A 22,031-nucleotide genomic window follows, 5' to 3' on the forward strand; every position below is an offset into this window, starting at 1 on the left:
ATCATACAACATCCTTATAATATTATTTACTATATCCCCTATGCTGTAATTTTCATCTTCATGACTTATTTATTGTATAACTGGAAGTTTGTACCTCTTAATTCCTTTATCTATTTTACCCATCCGCCCCCCCCACCTCCCCTCTGGCAACCACCAGTTCTTTGTATTTAAGAGAGAGTTTGTTTGTTCATTTGTTGTGTTTTTTATATTCCACATATAAGTAAAATCATAGGTATGTGTCTTTCTCTTGTCATTTTTTAAATGATTGGTGTTGTGGTGTATATATTGTTTTATATCCCGATTTTCTTACTTAGTCTCCCTTGTTAAGTTAAAAAAATCTATTTAATGGCCACTCAGTGTATGGATGTACTATAATACATTGAATCCTTTCCCTATTTCAACAATATCTAGGTTATTCCAATTTTTCCATTATCAATAAACTTCTTGGAATAGCTCTTTATATAAACTCTCCTTATGTGTTTAGATTTTATTGTATCAAGACTTAAGCACATTTTAAGATGCTTGATGCAAGTTGCCAAATTGCTTTTTAATAACTCTTTAATATTAATTGCTTTTTAAAAAGATATCTAGGGGGCGCCTGGGTGGCTCAGTTGGTTAAGCGACTGCCTTCGGCTCAGGTCATGATCCTGGAGTCCCTGGATGAGTCCCGCATCGGGCTCCCTGCTAGGCAGGGAGTCTGCTTCTCCCTCTGACCCTCCTCCCTCTCATGCTCTCTGTCTCTCATTCTCTCTCTCTCAAATAAATAAATAAAAAATCTTTAAAAAGATATCTAGGAAAAGACAGTCGTTCATTTAGTCATTCATGAAATATTCAAATAGCCTCTACCATGCACCAGCCACTTGCTATGTACTTGCAGAATCTCCGTGAACAAAGGAGACAAAGATCTCTGACTTTTAGAGAAGACAGTAAAAACGATCATAAAAAAATAAATTACACAGCACTATAAATACCTTATAAATAAAAGCAGTAAGAATCAAACCTCACAACTGAAGTTTGAATTGCTTCACAATTGAAAAAATTAAAAGATACAATTTCTGGAATACTTTAAGTAACCAACCTGTTTGATAATGGGGTTTTTTGACCAGCCAGTTTTCCCACTAATTAAAGGTTCATTTATTTATGAAGAAAGCTCAGACAATAATGATCCTTCTGTAGGAATTTGTTATTTTACTTTCTAAAATCCTTATGTATGTATCACTGAGGTGATTTATCTCAAAGCAATGTGTTTTCAAAGTTATGCTGAGATGGTACTGCAGGGCAAATCATGCAGTAGATATGGCTTGTCCTGCAAACCCCCCAGCATTCTTCTGTATCACTTTCCTTGGTCTTTAAAAACCTAGTCTCCAAACAAACAAACAAACTCATTTATAGTAAGAGTTAAATGGTTTATTAGCCTTATTTTCTTTTTCTTCCTTAGAGTATTTGGACTTTATTTTTTTTTAAGATTTTATTTATTTATTTGACAGAGAGAGAGAACACAAGCAGGGGGAGCAGCAGACGGAGGGAGAGGGAGAAGCAGGCTCCCTGCTGAGCAAGGAGCTGGATGCGGGGACTCCATGTGGGGCTCCTTGTGGGGCTCCATCCCAGGACCCCAGGATCATGACCTAAGCTGAAGGCAGACACTTAACCAACTGAGCCACCCAGGCACCACGTGTATTTGGACTTTGATGGAAAGCAAAGTCTTATACTAAAAAAGAAATAAATAAACCTCAGAATATAATATCACACGTTTGCTAAACACACTCCTGTGTGTTTAGCAAACACACAGGAGAAGTTTCTCTAGATTGGAGATGCATATTTTTTATCCTGGTGATAAATAGTGTATGCAAATAATAGAAAATAAAATAGTATAATATAACTTATATATTATATAATTTATATATAGTATATGTGAATTATAAGATATAAATATAAATTATATATAATACATAAATTGCATTATATTATCTACAAAATATATAAATATAAATAATATAACATAAATAGATAATAGTTAACATCTATTGGATGCTTACCATGTGTTTGGTACTGTGGTAAGCATTTTACATATGAATTGTCCTTTACTTATCACTAAAGCCCTATAAAAGTTTTATTTCAATCGTACAGATGAAGATGAGGCCCAGGGAGGTTAAGCAGTTTTGCCAAACATTATAAAGCTGGTAACAGTAAAGCCAGGGCAATTCCAGCACCCGCACTATAGCTTTGCTGGTCTTCCTCAGAGACCTAAGAGTGTCCTGTGTCAACCTCCTCCCCTCAGCCACTGAACGAAATCCTCCTCTATACATTAGCTAAAAATAAGACAATGCCAGGAGAAGTTCACTTTTAATGTAATGTTTGTTATGAAAATGCAAATACATGAGAGAAGAGGGAACCACAGGATGCTATCGACTAATTCTATATTGGCCTGAATACAAGATGTGGACGCAGGTTTGTGTTATGGCAATGAAAATGAAACCACAGGACTCCAGGAACCTGGAGGATAGGGAATAGGATGGAGCAGTCTGAGATAAAGACATAGTATAGGTGGAAAAAGTGGTTCTCTTAAAGACAGGACCTCCATGGACAATTCATAATGTGTTTTTCCAGCTGGTCCTGGTCCAATAAAATGTCTAGAAAGCAGTGGTTCTTAGAGTGGAGTCTGCGGACGATCTGCACTGGAAATGCTTGGGTACGAGTTTAAAATGCAGATTGCTGAGCCTCTAGCCAAGTGATACTTCTGCAGTGAAGTGTAAGGACCACTGCTCTAGGGGTTAGACACACCCTTTAAGAGAGAGAAGCATCATGAAAAATGACGTAGGGTGTGGGCAGGAAATGTGGACAGAAACGGGGAGACCTGATTGCCCAAGCTACTGCCTTAGTAATAGTGGTTTTGGGGGTCAGAGCAGGGTGGGTACATGAGAATTTCAGGCCATTATCTCTAGTACTATCTGGTCACCTCTCTGCTTCCTCTTCCTCCTGCCCACTGCTTCCTGAGTTACTGAGCACCCCAGCCCACCTGGGCAGCCCAGGATCCCCAGAAGCACAGGATGCAGGACCGTTGTGCCACTGAACCATCATGTCCCATGCTACCCCCTCTGCCCAGACCCTGCCCTGCCTCTGGATGTGAAGCTTTGGTTGAAGCTCTGAGAACCACTGAGGGCTGCTGAAGTTGGAGCTTCTAGACTACCAACCTGGAAAGTCACTATAAAAAATTCCTGGGGTCTTTAAGCAGTACAGAAAGAGCCCCAAAGGGGAAAAGATCATCTGTGAGTGTAGAAAGCCAACACTGAAAATGTGGAAGTCAATTCCCTAAATTCAATAATACTGATTAAAAAAAAAAAAAAAGGTGAACAGATGACTTTTGAGCAGAAGTGTTGTCCAACTCTGCTGTATAAAGTCTCTTTGCAATGAAGGAAAGGCACAGGATCCATAATCCCTTTAATGACAAGTCAGAGGCCTGAGGGAAGGGCAGTCATATTTCATAATGATTAATTAACTTGCTTGAACTGCTACTTGAAGTAGGAAAGTTTCCCAGAGAAATCATATTATTCTTTTTTTGACAATTCTCCAGAGGAAGGCAAGTATGAGCAAGATATTAAACCACACTGTGTTTTGTTCTCACCCAACACCATTGGTTGTTGCATTACTAATGACTCCTTAAAGAGTCTCATTAATTTTTCAGAACTTTTAGGGACTACAAGAGGAAAAAGAAACAAAAATTATGTCAATGGAACTAAATATAAGTGATATTAAATAGAACGCAGATTAGAGGCTGGTACACAGAATTGTACTTTTTCAAAAATTCTGTTACTTGTAATTAGAGGTTTCGGATTCATTCACATTGAGATGGATTATAAATGTATAGATTGATGATTACTAAACCAGGTTAAACAGACACACAGTGTTCCCTGAAATACTATCAGTTTAATCATCTGGATTTATTTAATCTTCTTCATGTCCTATTCCTAATAAAGAATCAGAGTTCTGTAGAATAGAAAAAATAATGCATAAGAGTTTTACAATCTCTCTGAGGTTCACGATATCCACTAATAAAGAATAAAGATTATGCTTTTCTATGAGGAAGTAATAATCTTCTGTATCAGTTTCCTATTGCTGTTTAGCAAGTTATTACAAACATAAGCCACATGCTATGTGGCTTAAAACAATACAAATTTACCATTTTATAATTCTGGAGGTGAGAAATCTAAAATCAGTATCACTGGGCTAAAGTCAAGATATCAGCAAGGCTATGTTCTTTCTGGAGGCTCTAGGAGAGAATCAGTTTCACCGTCTTTTCCAGATTCTAAAGGCTGCCCTCATTTCTTGGCTTGTGGCCCCATCTTCCATCTTCAAAGCCAGAAGCATAGTGTCTTCCAATCTCTTTCTCTCTGAACCTCCTGCCTTCTTCTTGTAAGGACTCTTGTGATTTCATTTGGACCCACCCCTACAATCTAAGATAATTTCCCAATCTCAAGTCCCTTTTGCTATATAAATTATATAAATGTATATTTGCTATATAAATTATATAATATATATTTATTTATAAATATTTAATATAACCACAGAAAATAATTATAAATATAGCTAAATATAAATATAACAAATAAATATTTGCTACATAAATTATATAAATATATATATAAACTCAAAAGTTCCAAGGATTGGGACATGGACATTTTGGGGGATGTAGGATGATCACTATTTGTCCTACCACATCTCCTCACCTATCTAACCCCAGCACCTATTACTGCAATTTTTACTGTCACTGTGATTTGATGCCAGCAAAATAATAATAATAATAATAATGAATAAATTGATTCTCTCAACAGAAAAGGAATTATTGGAAAGATAGCTAGAAATCAGTAGACGGGCGGGCAAAATGGTACTAAGTAGGATACAAGGGAGAGCAGGAGCCAGAACCACAGCCAAAACTGCAGCCCATGAAGAATCTGGTGAGGACCCTGCAGCTGGCACATGGCCACTGCCTGCCCTGTGCCTTGCTTGGACTCCCCATGGTGTTACTGTTACCAGACCTTGAACATAGATGCTGCTATAAGAAATTTCTTGGAGCTGAGTGTTCTGTGCCAGTGGAGGGAGGAAAGCATCTGATCGGGTAGGTTTAGGTCATCTGCTTGTAGCTACTTGCTGGCAATGGGAAGAGGGAGTCTTTGTTCCATTGAGGCTTCCACAGTGGGAAGCCTTACCTGCTTCTTACCTATTTTAGGATGCCCACAAAGAAGTACGTCCAGGTGCTGGGCAACTAAAAAATGATAAATGTCCACTAGACTATTCAGACTCAGGAATAGGCACGTGCTAGGTTGCACTTTTGAAGAGTCTTAAACTACTGAGTAAGACTTGGAAGCTGCCCATTCCTGCACATAGAGTTTTGTTACACGTTGACATCAGACCCATGCCTCTGTGTATTCCATGTCACTTATGAAAATTTCCTGGGTTTGCCACTGCTTTTTACTTTTTCCTCTTCTTAATCTTTTTCTTTAAACATGTGATCACAATACATATATTCCTCTTTCTTACCTTCTTCTCCCTATACATACCAAGTACTTAGAGCCTAGGAACATAAGCATGAAGATAATCCCTTGAATACATCTAAGCACACCCTCCTATCCTTAATACAGAAGGATGACACTGTAACTCATTAAATGATTCATCGTTTGACTTATTTTTCTAGGTGTGGTAATGAGTTTGTTCTGACATATGATTTTCCCTGCCTTGTGCTTCTGGTGCCTATTCGATAGGTCTGCCCATTGTCTTCTGCTTTGCCAACTGACTCAGACTAGTGTCAAATCCTTATCCTTACCCTTAGCCCAATAATGTTGAATTCCAACCCTAGAACTAAACTGGCCTGGGGAAATAGCACGTAAACACTGTGAAACAGCTGAGATTATTAGAAGAAGGAGATTAGAAAGAGAGAACACAAAAAGAGATGTTTGTTTTTAAGAAAAATAATTTGAAAAACACCCGTTGTCTCTATTAATATGACACCTCTTATATCTAGAACTTACTGAAAGAAGGATCTAGAAAGGTTCTTGTGTCAGCTCTGGTCAAAGCCTTTAAGATATAGGCCTCAGGTAGCATGGCTTTGACACCAAGATTGGCAAAGGCAAAAGTAAATAAAGGAGACTTATAAATGTCCATACCCTTTGGACCAGTAATTCCGCTAACAGAAATCTAGCCTTAGGAAATAAAGAGAGAGACACCTGAGTGGCTCAGTCAGTTAAGCATCTGCCTTCCACTCAGGTCATGATCTCAGGGTCCTGAGGTTGAGTCCCACATCGGGCTCCTTGTTCAGTGGGGAGCCTGCTTCTCCCTCTGCCTGCAGCTTGTCCTGCTTGTGCTCTCTCTCTCTCTCTCTGACAAATAAATAAATAAAATCTTAAAAAAAAAAGGAAATAAGGAGAGATATAGAAAAAAGATTTATGTACAATGATATTTATCCAAAAACTAATTATATAAGAAAAATTTGGAAACAATCTAGAAGTCCAATAATAGCAATAGCTAATGCTTATTAAGCTTCCAATCTGTGTAAGGCACGGTACTAAGTGCTTGATATGAACTATCCCATAGATCTCAGGGTTGAAGTGCTGTTATTATCCCGTTTTACAAATGAAGACACTGGTCACAGAGGGGTTAAGCAACTTACCCAGAGCCATGCACCTCCCGGTGGTGGAGCCAGGATTTGAAGTGAGTTTTGTCTGAATCCAAAGATGGCATTTGAAACCACCAAGCCAGACAGTTTCTCAACAGGGCAATGACTGAATAAATACAGTACAAACATGATGAAATATTAAATCGTTATTAGCATGACAGTTTTGAACAATTTTTAATAAAATGAGGAAATGTTCATGACATAATATTGAAAGAAAGAAAAAAACAAGACACAACACTTAGTAAAGAGAATGATCTTCACCAGGGTACAGAGATACACAAAAGACTGTTAACAAATATTTTTTTTTTTAAAAAATGATTGCTTCTAGTCTGTGAACAAATATAAAATTGTACTTTCTTCTCCATACTCTTCCATACTCTTCAAGCATCCTACAATTAGTGTGCCTTGCTTGTATAATCAAAGAAAATAGTTGGCTTTCAGAAGGGAAGTAACTGTAGGCTGGAAGATTCTAGGAATCCATGCTGCATGGGTCAGCCCAACCAGAGCCCATTGTGGTGTGGGCTGGAGTCTTAAAAGGCCAAGCAGCTCTAACAAACCGTGGCAGCCCCCAGAGGAGCAATGGGTAAGTCTCAGCATGGGGGCAGCTGTAGCAGGACTGACCGAGCTGCCCCATCCAGAGCCATCCTGCTGTGGAAGTGAGGTTATTAATTAATGGAGCCAGTGACCGGCACAAACTACGTGACAGGACTGGATGGGAATTTTCACTCTTTGACCGCTACCTAGGTGACTTCAGTTAAGCCATCTATCCTGTTTACACCTTTGTTTCTTCATCCGTGAAATGAGGACAATAATATTTTCTGCCTGATTAGGTTGTTGTAAGGATTAAATGAGAAAAAGCATGTAAAGTCTAGTACATTACCTGGAGAATATTCAGTACTCAATGAATGGTCACTTAAAAAGAATAATAAAATACACTTTGCCCCACGGTATAAACATAGAGTGAAAAGACTCAGGAGACGGATTTGGTGTCATCCCTCAGATACAGACGAAATACATTATGACTAAAACCAAGCACATTTGAGTAGATCTGATTAAAACAGGCTGGCATTTGATAGGGTACAGAATGTAGCTATGTTATATGTTTCTAGTCTTGTTCAAGAATAGGAGACTACATTTTTTTGTTTAAAAACTACTCTAACTTCTCTCTAAATTTTGTTGAAACGCACTGTCTTTGGCAAGACTAATTCTAAAGTCTGATACCGGTTTGTATAAGATGTATAAAAATTCTTACCAAATTAGAGATAATTTGAGTTTCTGAGTATACTCAGGCATGTGCTGGGAGGGAAACAAGCAGGGACAGAATTGTCTCATTATGAATATAGCACCATAGATATTAAATTAATAATGAAAATATCATGAGATTTTTCTAGCACATTAGGCAACACACTGATGATTAGAGCTGATAGACATAAATGTTTTTTAGTTACAAAGTTTCTGTGTGTGTGTGTGTACATCATTCTGCGTCTGCGAATGCTTTCTGCGTCAAAATACTTGGAAATACTATAAAATACTCACGGCAAGTGGATTAAGAGGATAGGATCAGGGATGGTTCTTTTTCTCTCCCTTTTATTTTTCCTCTTAAAATTCTTCTATTAAGGTTACTGCTTTTATAATGTTAAGTATTAGGTATGATTTAAAAGAAATGACCCTAGCCACTTGGTGGCAGTATACCATGAAAAATATACAATATACAGCTTCATTTCAGTCCTATGCTTAAAAATTATGTCATTGGCTTGATTTCTTCTCTGACAATCTTGTTTGTAAATTGTCTTACTTCAGATATCTGATTCTTTGTGAAATTACCCTCTGATAATTAATCATCTCTTTTAAATGACTTTAATCTAATTTAAATGAATGCACCTGGTTGATTTGAAACTATGATAACAAAAAGACCCTAAAGGATGATTGTGTTTATTCTACCTATCAGGGCTAATAAATCCCTAGTTAGATATGAACATTATGTTTATGTGAAACAAGTTAATAACTGAAGTTTCACTGCTAAATAATCACCTGTACTTTATACAACAGAATTAAGTTAACCTGCATTAAAAGCCACAGCACCACATATTACTTTTAAATAAAAATGCTAATTATAAAATAATGAAAGTGAAAACAAAAATAATCTAGCAACATATGCTATAAACCCATGATCTTGCCAAGTTGAAAACTGCGTTACATTTTAATGTAATATGTCTAGTCTTAAAATTTCAAAATAATGTCGATGCAGACTCCTGCTTGGGCTCCCGAAGACTGAACATCAGCCTACAAAATACTAATTTAGATGAATAAACCTGGCTGGGGACCATTGGGGCATAACCTTGCTCCCAGAGTTTGATGGAACCGCATACTTGGAAACAAAAGAGACTTAGTGAAGCATTGAGAAGCCAAAAAGAATTTCTGATTTGTCACAATTCACAGTGCAACATTTTCCTCTCACTGTAGAGAAGACAGAATAAAAACACAGAAAAGAACTTTTGGCTCTTCTGATGTTTTCATCTTCTAAAATTCCCTACCCATTGTTCTTAGAAAACTACTGAGCCCGTGCCTGCACCCAGGTCAACCTTTTTCAAAAATTTCCAAAGACCATAGGAATCTTTTTATTGAAACTCCATGATATTTTTCTCAAAGAGAGCTGTCTGGGCCACTTAGCTTGTTATACAAGCCTGTGATATCATGGTGGCAGTTAAAGCTGCCTCAAGTTGTGATTTCTCCCTGGCCCCATGAGTAATTCTTCAAAAAGAAAAATCTGAACACTAAAATCACAATAACTGAATAAATAGGGCTTGAGGCACTCTTGGGAATCCAGAGCTTAGAACCATTTTCAGGAATGTCTCTGTCAGCTGGAAGAATAGTGTCCTTGAAGTCACCTCTGGAAGCTTTTAATTCTCAGGAGGGAGGAGATGAGTAAGAAAGCTCCAGGACTCTTTTGGGTTCAGACTGAAAGTGAGTTAGCTGCCAAGGCTGCTCACCACACCCCAGTCAGAAGCTTTCATTAGCCGTGTCCTGACAGTCTTTATGACTAGACAGGGCTGGCCAGGATCTTAGCCAGTGGGAAAGGAGCAGAGGGAAGTCATTAATAGCATTCCACCCCTGTGTTATAACCTCAAAGTGTCTGCTAATCAAAATTGGGCTTCTTCTATGGAGCCAAGATACTGTTCACCAACAGTATGTCAAAGATTGTGCAAAGACAAAAGTGACACATCTTGGAGTCTCTTTAGTAAACCTAAACTTTATTGCATCATCTGTTGGAAGGAATCAAGTAGAGACCAGTTATTGTGCATTTTTTGGTCAGTGAACTAAATAAAGCTCCTTGGTATTTGTTGCCTAGAAGCCTCATGAAATTAGAGGACACACCTTGAAGTTTTATAAACCCTAGGTAGTTTTTATTGTCCTTTCAGTGTTTCCTTCTTTAGGATTTGCCCAGTTAAATAAAAAGGAGAAGAAAAGACACAACACATACTTGAAGGCCTTTGCTTTTATTCAACTTTCAAGCCTATTAAAGTGTACTTTAATCATCTCCAAACAAGTGAAGAAACTCTTATAAGAATGTGGGTAACGTGAATGCAAAATGTAAGAAGCTCACCCTATTTTCGTTTTATTGAAGTTCCCCAGGTCACACAGAAATCATTCCAACATGATACTCAGAATTCTGGGCATCTAATTGCGTCCATCTTTAAAGGACACCTTACTTCTGGTAAGAAAATACTACTTGGGTTTTTTGGGTAGTCTTTATTAATCATCCATTTGAATCCTCCAACTGAAAAATCATGTGTCAGGCATAAATTTCTTGATTATAAGATATGCTATATGATTTCTATAGGAAAATAATCAATAAAGATCCACTTAAAACTGAATTTAAAGAATGATTTAGGCGGACTTTGCCAGCTTTTGCTATGGGTTGAATACATTTTCATTTCAATGGGTGCTGGGGCTCAAGACCCCTAAACTCCTTCTTAAAAAAACATTTTTTGAGTGTCTACCATGTGCTAGGAGGTTGTATAAATCATTTATTCAATCTTCAAAACAATCAGATGTGACAAGTGTCATATATCTATTTTATAGATGGGAAAACTGGAGCTCAGAGAGGCTAAGGAACTTGTCCAAGGTCACACTAAGTGACACTAAAATTCAAATCCTATTTTTCAAATCCTGAAATCTGTGCTCTTTCTCTTGTATAAACCAGCTCCCGTTTTGTTAGTATGACTCAGTATTTTCCTTTGATTAGCTTACCTAAATGTTTTAGGCATAAAAATTTATGAGATCAGGTTGTGCAATGGACAAATATAACTCTAAATAGAAATTTCAAATTGAAAAACTTTAGGCATAACTATTTCACCTCTGACCACTGGTAGACCACTTATCTCCCTGCATAGAAATCTGGCAGGAATAGTATGAGAATTTTTGCAGGTTACATTGACATTCTTGGGACTTTCATTCACTTAGTCAACAAATATTCATTAAGCAACTACTATGTGCCAGGTACTGTCCTGGGTAGGGAATCAGCAGTAAAAAAAATGAACACAGGCCCTGTCTTCATGGAGCTTCCATTTTGGACAGATGGGGAGAAAAACAATAAACAGAACAACAACAAGAGAAGAGTCAGGTGGCAGTTGAGTATTATAAAGAAACATGAAGCAAGGTGAGGCCACTCTGAATGTGTACATGTAAATCAATGAGCAAAGTGCTTAGGCCCCATACAGACACCTACCAGGTCTGCACCTTGATATTTCTGTGGGAACTGGGGAGGCCAGGAGCTCACAGCAGCCCTATTAGATAGGTGTTATGATCCCTATTTTACAGAAGAGATAGGTGTTATGATCCCTATTTTACAGAAGTTATGTTACAGAGCACTTGAGTTTCAGTGAGTTTATAATTATGCCTTGAGGTTACAGGGCTGGTAAGAGGCAGAGCCCAATATGAACCCACATACCTCCGGTTGTCTCTTGATGACTCTGCTATATCCTTAGACCCCTATGCCTGGCAGCCTGGCCCCACTTATTGTGGGACTTCTTTATTCTCTCCCAGGCACTAATGCCCAAAGGTATGTGGCTCCATTAGTTGTATGAAATCTTCAGCAATAGAGTTTTAGTCCAAGAAAAACACTAATTCCATATCTCCCTTGGGATTTGGCGGGGGGGGGGGGCGGTGGTTGTTGTTGGTTTTTTTTAAGACGTATTTATTTGAGAGAGAGAGAGAGCACGTGCACATGCAAGCTGGGGGAGGGGCAGAGGGCGAGAGAGAATCCTCAAGCCGACTCCCCACTGAGCAGGGAGCCCACCGTACAGGGCCCAACACAGGACGGTCCCAGTGCTCAATCCCAGGACCCTGGGATCATGACCTGAGCCAAAGTCGGATGCTTAACCGACTGAGCCACCCAGAATCCCCCACCCCCACCCCCAGGACTTTGGAGTAAGCTAAGCTATACTGGCCTGGCCCCTGCTCACCAGTTGGCTTTAGGAGAGGGACCAGGCAGCCTGGAGACCCCCAGGTGCATGTCAGGTGCAGCTGGGAAATAATGAGGGCAGGGCCAGTGAAGTGTCTGCCACATAGTAAGTATCTGATAAATATTTGCTAAAGGGAATGAGGAAGGAAGGAATGAGAGATGGAAAGGAGGCCAATATCCATCATCACTCAGAACTCCAGTGTGATAGTCATGTCTCAATGATAGTTTATATTTGAAAATAGAAAACAAGGAACACCTGGGTGGCTCAGTTGGTTAAGCGTCTGCCTTCAGCTCAGGTCATGATCCCAGGGTCCTGGGATCAAGTCCCACATCAGGCTCCTTGCTCAGCGGGGAGGCTGCTTCTCCCTCTGCCTTCTACTCCCCCTGCTTGTGCTCTCCCTCTCTATCTCTGACAAATAAATAAAATCTTTAAAAAAAAATAGAAAACAGGATTTTTTTTATAAACTAGGGAGAAAATGTGATGAGCCTAGTAGGTAACGTATGTTGAATATATCATATTAATTACTTAAAGATTTGGGGTGATTAAGCAATGCTTCAAAACGCAAGAAAAGCATTGTTTTTAAGATAAAATGTGAGCGCAAGATATATAGCAACTTGAATTTCTTTCTCATATATTGTTTTAAGTAGAGCAAATGTCCTTTCTCGGCAGAAAAAATTCATGAACAATACATTTTGAAGAATGGTGACAAGTTCTACGTAACTTCTGTCTTGCTCGAAAGGTTAAAAAGAAAACCCAATAAACCTCAGTTGTGATTGTGGCCAGCTTTAGACTCTGTTACCAGCAATTGGGAATTCTCACTTGTGTCAGACAAAACAAATGAGGTTCATCACTAAACCCTTTTATAAAATATGCATGCACAAGCTCAGAAAAAATGTCTAATGCTGACCACATCTGCCAGAGATGCACTTCTAGAAACCCACTGATACCAGATATGTGCGGCCCAATTTTCTCAGAAAAAAAGGTATTGTCGTGCATTTTGGAAGGACAGTCACTATACACACAGCCCAAGGTAAAAGTTAATTTTGTTCTCCCCTTCCCTTTTTCCTTTGAGATCAATGAATTTTGCTTTGCACAGAGTAGAGAGAACAATGATTCTGACATCGCATGGACACTAATGCTTAGCTAAAGTTATTTTTTCTTTCTTTCAGACAACAGGCAACAAGACATTGGACTTTTATCAGGAATGGTCTTCTTTGCTGTTATGTTGTCAATTCTTTCTTTGATTGGGATATTTAACAAATCACTCCGAACTGGGTAGGTTTCTGTAGAATTTCTATTTTCTGATTTAGACCATATATAGCAAACCTAGTCAATTCAGTTATTTACTAGGAAAACCCATCAACATTTTTTAAGATTTTATTTATTTATTTGAGAGAGAGAATGAGATAGAGAGAGCATGGAGGGGGGGAGGGTCAGAGGGAGAAGCAGACTCCCTGCCGAGCAGGGAGCCCGATGCGGGACTCGATCCCAGGACTCCAGGATCATGACCTGAGCCGAAGGCAGTCACTTAACCAACTGAGCCACCCAGGCGCCCCAACCCATCAACATTTTTAGTCAGAGAAAGAAAAAAATAAAATGAGCAGTGTTTAATGATTACCAACCCATGCCAAACTCTTGACACATGTCATTCATTTAATCCTCACGATGACCCTGCTGGGAAAACCCAAAGGCTTATTTTACAGATCACTAACTTTAGGCTTCAAGAGGTTAAGTGGTTGGCCCAAGGTCACTAAGCATTAAGTCAAGAGCCCAGACCCGGCTGACATCACAACCCACGTTCTCTCCTTTGCTACACAGCCTGCTCACTGTGCCTGGATTCTTTAAAGTGGTTAGGTCATAACCTGCCTCAAATCCTACCCAAACAAATCCTCTGAATCAGTGTGAAGAGAAGTGTGGCAACATCTGAATTCATCACTTTGATACCAGTTGTGTTGGTGTGTTAGCAACCAGCTCCCATGACCATTCTCCTTGGCCTTCAATCACTGTTTTCCAATATGGAATTAGTAAAGATCAATGCCTAGTTATGGATAAATGAGGCTTTGAGGAAAGCAAAGCCTTCCATTTTCTAAATTTTACTAGATGTGTTGAGTATTTCTAATCTGTGAATAGACAGTTGTTTGATGTGGCAGTCTCCCTGTACAGCTAACAGCTCACAAATTTTAACCGTACGAATGTTCTTTAACTGATGGCACTGAGTTTATCTTTCTTGCCATCACTTGCTTCATGAGATTATTTTTCTTTCTTTTAAATTTATAATCAAAAGGCAGTAGGAAGATTTAGAATGAGCTATTCTAAGTAAGGTGCACTTGTGATTTTTTAAATTTACGTAGGCTTTTCTTCAGAAGTTAGTGATATTTCAAAATTTAAATTACCCATTAATAAATATATCCCTGATATCATTATGAGGTGGGCAAACTAATATAAAACTTTGTTTCAGGTAGTTTTAAAAACATACTTGATTATAAAGCCCCTCTTAATGTTTGAACTTGTATGACATAAAAATATTAGTATTTATGTTATTGTCCAAAGATACTGTGAAATTTTAAATAGCATTAAGCTTGTTATAATAACCTAAAAATTAATTTCCAGTTGGCAATTACAAATAAGAAAATAGGACAATTCTTTGCTGATTTAATTATTTAAATAAGTATTCCTTTTAAAAAGATAAATGAAACGAGACCATTTCAATACAACTATTTTATATATAAACAGACACTGTTATTTACTATAACTATACATTACTTATAAAAGCCTTACTTCAGAAACAAAACTGGAAAACATTTTAAACTGAAACCAAAAATGGGTAAATATATATATGTGTATATGTATGTATGTGTGTGTGTGTGTGTGTATATATACACACACATATATATAGATGTTCTCACTGTTATCAGCAGGCTGTATAAAAACTTTTCTGTAATAGCATGAACTTACTAATCTGTTCTAATTTTAAGTATAGAAAGAGAGTGTGAACTAGTAAAAAAGCTGAATCATAAAACATTATATAAATATGTGTAAAGAAATTATTTGTACCCTACAGTTCAAGGTCAAATCGAGTGAGCAAAGTTCATTCAGCATTTTGGTTGTTACTCAGTAGAAGTCCTTAGAAAACCTGCTGAAACAGATAAACAAGTCTGACCTGTTGCTAACAGGTACTTTGTTTACAGGTAAAAATGTGCTAGAGATCAGTTTAGTCTAAGTTCCTGTTGCAACCTCCGCTCAAGTCAATTTGTACTATAAATACAGAAAGTGCTTCTGACACAGTGGCAGGGCCAAGGGTAGCTTGGGGAAGAGGTGGCGTGTTCACAGCTTCTCCCTTTTCTTTCCATCACCCCACCCCAGTGGTCCTTAATAAGCACACAGCCCAAGGAAAAACCAGTGTTCTCACTGTCCCACACAACTGCAAGACAACTTCTTCAGCCTCCTACTCTATCCACATAAACAACGTTTGGACACACCCCTATCACCTCAACCCTATATGGAATCGGTACAAATTCAGAATTAGAGGAGCTAGAATTATACCTTTTTATTATATAGCATTCTCTTCTTCAATATTTTTCTGTGGCTATGGTCAACTTGGAAAGCTCTGCAAAATATCCCTTACATTTTCCAAACCTTTCCACACTGATATCTACTTATAATGGTTAACCATATTTAACATGCGTACAGTTTTACTTCCAGGGTGGTTCTCCCACTTATTGAATCTAGTATGAGTGTTTTGAAATGTTCTGGCTCATTAGAGAAAAGCAGAGCAATAGAGGGAGGAGGAAATCTGAAAAGATACTGAATCAACTTCCCACTTAACTTTCTAAAGTAGGAGATGGAAATCTGCATCAGGAAGTTTTATGCATTCCATTCCAGTTGATTTCCTGGACTCCTATGTGATGGCCTGCACCAATCTTTAAGTAAAATGCTTTTTCTAATGTGTCATTTTTATTTCCTAGAATTAAAAGAAGAATCTTATTGCTAATACCAAAGTGGCTTCATGAAGATATTCCTAATATGGAAAACAGTAATGTTGTAAAAATGCTACAGGTAACCAAATACCATCAAATAAAAACTAAGTGGTGGCTAAGAGTAAAAGTGCAATCCAATAATTAGAATAGAATTTCTGTTCAAATATATAAATGTGTGTACATTTTAGCATAATCGTATAAACGTATGTCAAGGCAGAATTATACATATTTCAAATTATACTTAAGAGAGATGAGGGCATGAAGTTAGGGGAAGGAAAGAGAGAAGGAAGAAAGAAACAACGCTATTCAAAAGAGAAAAGAGAAGAGGAAGCTTGTGGGCCAGGTGTCAGTCACCTGGTGGCCAATAGTTGATAGATGACTTTGGGGACAAAAGGAGAAGGGTAGAAAAGCTCAATGAAATGAGGCTCAAAGACACAAAGAGGCTTCTGTTTTACATGAAATTGGAGAAGCAGGTGAGATCCGCTTCACTCCTGAGGTCCAATGGATTTGAGAAAATAGATGTGAGAGGACTGTGGGAGATGGTGTCACCAGGGCTGGGCCAGGTTTCCATCTCAAAAAGAAGAGAAAGGTGTGCTGGGAAGACCCGGAGACTATAGGGGACTTTGCCAATTATGGAGGAACTGCTGCTGATTATGGAGAAGGGAAAAGATTCTGCTATGTGTGCTCCTTCTACTTTTTGGCAGTCTGGTTCCACCAGTAAGGGGCTCAAAACCCAGCTGATGGGACAGACATATCATCCAAGTATTGCAGTGCATCGACGTAAGTGCAGTGACAGAAATGAGACCAAACATGATGGGGGTATACAGGAAGCACATGGAAAGATGAGAAGGAGTTGCTTAGGAGAAACAGAAAATATTCAAAATAGAGAGGACAGCATGAACAAAAGCACAGAGTGAGAAGAGCTTGTTAGGTGTTGCTTTATTGAAAAGCTTGATGTGAGGAGTGGTTGGTATATTGCTGGAATGGTGACTCGGATCAGATCATAGAAGGTCCTGTTATAGAACTCAGACTTCATTCTGTTGACAACAACGTTCAAACTTTAAAAAAAAAATTAATTTTGCCCTAGAAACCCTTTGTTCTTTTCTTTCTTTTTTTACGAGTGGAGGGGGAGGGGCAGAGAGAGAGAGATTGAGAGAGGGAGAGAATCTTAAGCAGGCTCCATGCTCAGCACAGATCCCAACACGGGGCTTGATCTCACAACCCTGAGATCATGACCTGAGCCGAAACCAAGTGTTGGACACTTAACTGACTGAGCCACCCAAACACCCCTAGAAACAGTTTGTTCTAAAGATGTGAGGACGACAAGTATTTATAAAACAAATAAAAGTGGCTTTGTTTGGCACTCTTATGAGCCCATTAATCAACTCCTTACCCAACCCCAGAGAAGTCCCCAAGGTAGTAGTTTTCAGCCTTGGTTACATATTGGAATCCTGATGCCTGGGCTACATCCCAGGATCTCCGAGAGAGGGAGGGCATGGAGAGACCCAGGCATCAGTATTATCCAAAGCTTCCCAAGTGATTCCACTATGCAGCTGAGGTTGAGAACACTGTTAAGGGGTTGAAAACTACTGCTAAAGACAATGAGGAGTAACTAAGGCCTTTTCCATTGGAATAGACAAGGTCCTAGGAGAGAAGCAGAAGAGGAAGGTCAGAGAATGAGCATCATGAGGTTAAGAGCAAAGCGTCAAGAAGCAAGGACCCATGGTGCTGACCACTTTGTAGAAGGTCTATAACATTCCATGGAACGTGGCAAGGGGGAGGACTGGTGAGTTGAGAAGTGATTAGGAAGTGAAGAAGCAGAGGTTGAGAATGAAGACAATCTTCTAAAAGGGAGTAGAGAAAGGAGCTATGCTGACACGTGGTCAGCTCTCATATCCTTGTGCAGTGAATGAACAACAGTAGGTTCAGAGGGACGTGAGTCAGAAGCATGTTTATACTAAATTGGACAGGCTTAAGAGGGACTATTACAGAGAAAGAGGGAATATTGATCAAACAAGACTGTGAAGAGGAGGGGAGGGGATGGTCTAAAGGGGTGAGATGGAAAGGTTCGCCTTAGGCAGAAGGGAGGATTCCTGTCTCTGGATACTTGAAGGTGAGAAAGGGTGTGCACATGTCTGATTTTGAAGGAGGTAATGTTGCCTAATAGTGGAGGGGTGATTTAGAACAATTGAACCCACATATGTGACGAAGTACATAGTTAACAAGTAACTGAAGGACAAGCATACGTTCATCAAACTACAGATAATAAATACTGTAATCTTGTATTCCTTCCACTTGGTAGTTCTATCTTGTCCTCCACTAATTATTATCCAAGGGGACTGCGGATTTTCTGTGGCTCAGAGAATTGTCCCTGACCTTGTTGTGGTCAGGTCCTCTTCTTCCTTTATTGCCTTCATTCTGGAATGGTCCCTGTTGCTCTTCTGTGTCCTTCACTACAGTCTGACTCCCACCCACATCACTCAGTTGCCAGCCTGAAGTAAGGAAAATACCTCCTTCTACGGAACACAGCCACCTTGCATTCTTCGTTTCTTATTGCATGTCTAGTTTCTTTGACTTTCATCAGACCTTTGACTACATGTCTGCCCTTCCCAACCCAAACCTGGCATGTTCCCTAAGGAGGCTGAGCCTGAAGAAAATTTGAATGACACTTCATGCTGCTTTATTCAAGGTCTTTCTTTTTGCCAGAGTTCCTTCCCATTCTGGGCTCCTGGAATTAGAAAGAAACCTTCAGATGAAGTTTTGTTTTCTGCCAAAAGACTAAGGGGTAGTGTTCTACTCAGCTTGCAATGCTATCACAGAATACCATAGACTGGATGGCTTAAACAACAAACATTATTTCTCACAGACCTGGAGGCTGGTAAATCCAAGATTAAGACACCAGGAGGCTGAGTTCCTGGTAAGAGCTCTCCTGAAGATAGCCACCATCTTGCAGTATCCTCACAGGGCAGAAGGAGAGATCACAGTCTCATGTCTCTTCTTATAAGGGCACTGATTCTATTCATGAGAGCTCCATACTCATGACCTAATTACCCACCAAAGGCCCCACCCCTTAGTATCATCACACTAGGGATTAGGGCTTCAACATGAATTCTGTAGGAACATGAATATTCAGTCGATAGCAAGTGGCTATAATTTTATAACAGCATTGGGTGGGAGTTATTTGCCTTCAGAAGCCAGCCATCAGGTGTGAGGCCTCGAGTCATTTTCTTACCCAGAAGAGTCATCAGGCTTTTACACAAATGAAAACCTTCTTCACTGACCCTCCTGTTCCTGTCTGAATTGTAAGTAGCTGCACATCTTTAGAACCTCAGCACAAAGCATTTATTACTACCTTATTTGAAAATAGAAGCAAAACAGGATTCTCCCACCTTCCTTTCTTTTATTTAAGCAACGAGATATTTTCTTGTAGTAATGCTCCATGATATTAAGAAATATTCCAACACATTAAACTTCCAAATATTAAAAGGCCCTGAAATCATATGCAAGTTAATATGCAAGATACATCTTTCTCTTTAAAATTTTTAAACCAAGACATGTGCGCAAAACAGGGATTATTTTTATTATTCCTTTCTTCAGTCTCTTCGTGGGAGAATTTAATAAAGACTTGGAATAGAGGAGGATAACAAAAGGAGGAAACTGTATGGGAAGAGAAACAATATCAGAAGAGGGAGGGGAAAGGAAAGCTGAGGGAAAGCAGGAGTCCAGTCCTTATTTAATTATCCAGTTAGCTCCTTTAAATGCCTTTTGTAAAATAAAAATAAAATCTTTCTTCCTAGGAAAAAAGTGAATTTATGAATAATAATTCCAGCGAGCAGGTCCTATATGTTGATCCAGTGATTACAGAGATAGAAATCTTTCTCCCAGAAGAAAACAAGCCGACAGACTACAAGACAGAAAAGAATACGGGATCCCTGGAGACAAGAGACTGCCTGCAGAAGTCACTACTCACCAACACTACAGTTGTGTATATTCCTGGTCTCAGCACTGGGTATAAACCCCAGATTTCAAATTTTCTCACTGGAGGAAACCATCTCAGCAAAAATGATGACACATCTTCCTCAACTCTCAAACCACCGGCTGATACCTTAGACCTGGGGGAAAATGCCAGGTTTAAAAGATACCCTAATTTTGCTTTTTCTGTCTCAAGTAGGAATTCGCTAAGCAACACACTATTTCTTGAAGAATTAAGCCTCATTTTAAATCAAGGAGAATGCAGTCCTCTGGACATACAAAACTCAGTTGAGGGAGAAACTGCCATGCTTTTGGAAAATGCTTCACCCGATGAAACTATTCCAGAACAGACCCTGTTGCCCGATGAATTTGTTTCCTGTTTGGGGGTCATGAATGAGGAGTTGCCATCTATTAATTCTTATTTTCCACAAAATATTTTGGAAAACCACTTCAATACGATTTCACTCTTGGAAAAATAGAGCTGCATAGTCAAAGTTAATATAGGAAAGCTGCCTTGCAATCTGAAGTTGGGTCTCCTCTTTAGTTTAATTCTGCCCTACTTTTTAAAGTTAGAGAGTTAAGATCCAAAGATGGAACATACTTCATAGTCACAAAGGAAGCACCAATATTAGGTACACCTTCTGTATTTTTAAAAAAGTATCAACAATTATATCCTTTTTATTTCCCCTCATTGCAAGGCACAGAACAGATCTCTCTATTGTACGAAGTATAAATAATACAAGATATGTGGTGGTGAAATAAACATTGAAAATTGTTCTTAAAAATTGAGATATTATGGGGTGCCTGGGTGGCTCAGTCGTTAAGTGTCTGCCTTCGACTCAGGTCGTGATCCCAGGGTCCTGGGATCGAGCCCCACATGGGGCTCCCTGCTCCGCGGGAAGCCTGCTTCTCCCTCTCCCACTCCCCCTGCTTGTGTTCCCTCTCTTGCTATGTCTCTCTCTGTCAAATAAGTAAATAAAATCTTTAAAAAAAAAATTGAGACATTAGTGTTTGTTTGCAAGGGGAAAAGCAAGTTTAATTTTCATTTTATGGCTTAAAATTCTCTTGGGTAGGTAAAAATATAGTCCCCAACAACAAAATAAGAATAGAATCAGAGAGCATTAATTAGCATGTTTGTTGTATTATTTTTTTCTACTACTTTCTTTTCAGGTATTAGGGATTTGATTTTTCTTTATTTTGATTTTGGACTAAGAGTTATAAAACAATGATGTGATGACATGATGAAACTGTTGCCTTCATTCAAGTTAAGCGTGATGGCACTGTTGTCCTGTGGTGTAGTTGGTGTATTAATTACACTATGGCAGAACTGAAGTAGCAGATGCAGTATCAGCAAGGTGTAATTATTCCTTTTGTAATCAACTATATATATATATATATATATATATATATATGTCAACTTATATGACATAAGATATATGTCAGAAAATTATTGTTAAAACAAGTATTTGTCCAAATCTGGGATGGCAATTCTTGCCACACCTACCATTGCCCCATAGCCCATGTCTCCTGCAGACATCACTAACTGATTACCACAAGCCTTTCTGCTAAGCCTTAAGGTAACCTCAGAATCCTCTCAACATGGTGCTCCTGACAGCTACACTCAATAAGGTCTAGGACTGGAAGTGAACTGTATCTGCCACCCAGGTCAATACTGAGGGATAGGTGATCTTAAAATATGAAATGCATATTTTCAGCGGAAAATGGTACTCAGCAGACTTCTCTATTTTTTTTTTTTTTTAAGAGAGTGCGTGAGCAAGGTGCGGAGGGACAGAGGGAGAGAGACAATCACAAGCAGGCTCCACACTTAGTGAGGAGTCCAATATGGGGCTCAATCTCAAGACGCTGAGATCATGACCTGAGCCAAAGTCAAGAGTCGGTCACTTAACGGATTGAGCCACCCAGGCCTCCCGCAGACTTCTCTATTCTGAT

The 22,031-nt window shown here is 38.9% G+C and overlaps 1 protein-coding gene across 1 annotated transcript in view; it reads left to right on the forward strand.

Moving 5' to 3' along the window:
• The window catches only part of IL23R (interleukin 23 receptor), a 54,361-nt gene extending 32,895 nt beyond the window's left edge, over positions 1-21,466 (forward strand). Inside the window, exons 8-11 of the mRNA XM_006735428.3 lie at positions 10,293-10,382; positions 13,302-13,407; positions 16,098-16,188; positions 19,907-21,466. Coding sequence (XP_006735491.1) covers positions 10,293-10,382; positions 13,302-13,407; positions 16,098-16,188; positions 19,907-20,560 — 941 coding nt within the window. The 3' untranslated portion in view covers positions 20,561-21,466. The remainder of the gene's footprint in view (positions 1-10,292; positions 10,383-13,301; positions 13,408-16,097; positions 16,189-19,906) is intronic.
• Positions 21,467-22,031: the final 565 nt, after the last annotated feature.

The sequence above is a fragment of the Leptonychotes weddellii genome, chromosome 4 (genome assembly GCF_054177405.1).
Source record: "Leptonychotes weddellii isolate Sample4059 chromosome 4, ASM5417740v2, whole genome shotgun sequence".
Classification (NCBI taxonomy): domain Eukaryota; kingdom Metazoa; phylum Chordata; class Mammalia; order Carnivora; family Phocidae; genus Leptonychotes; species Leptonychotes weddellii.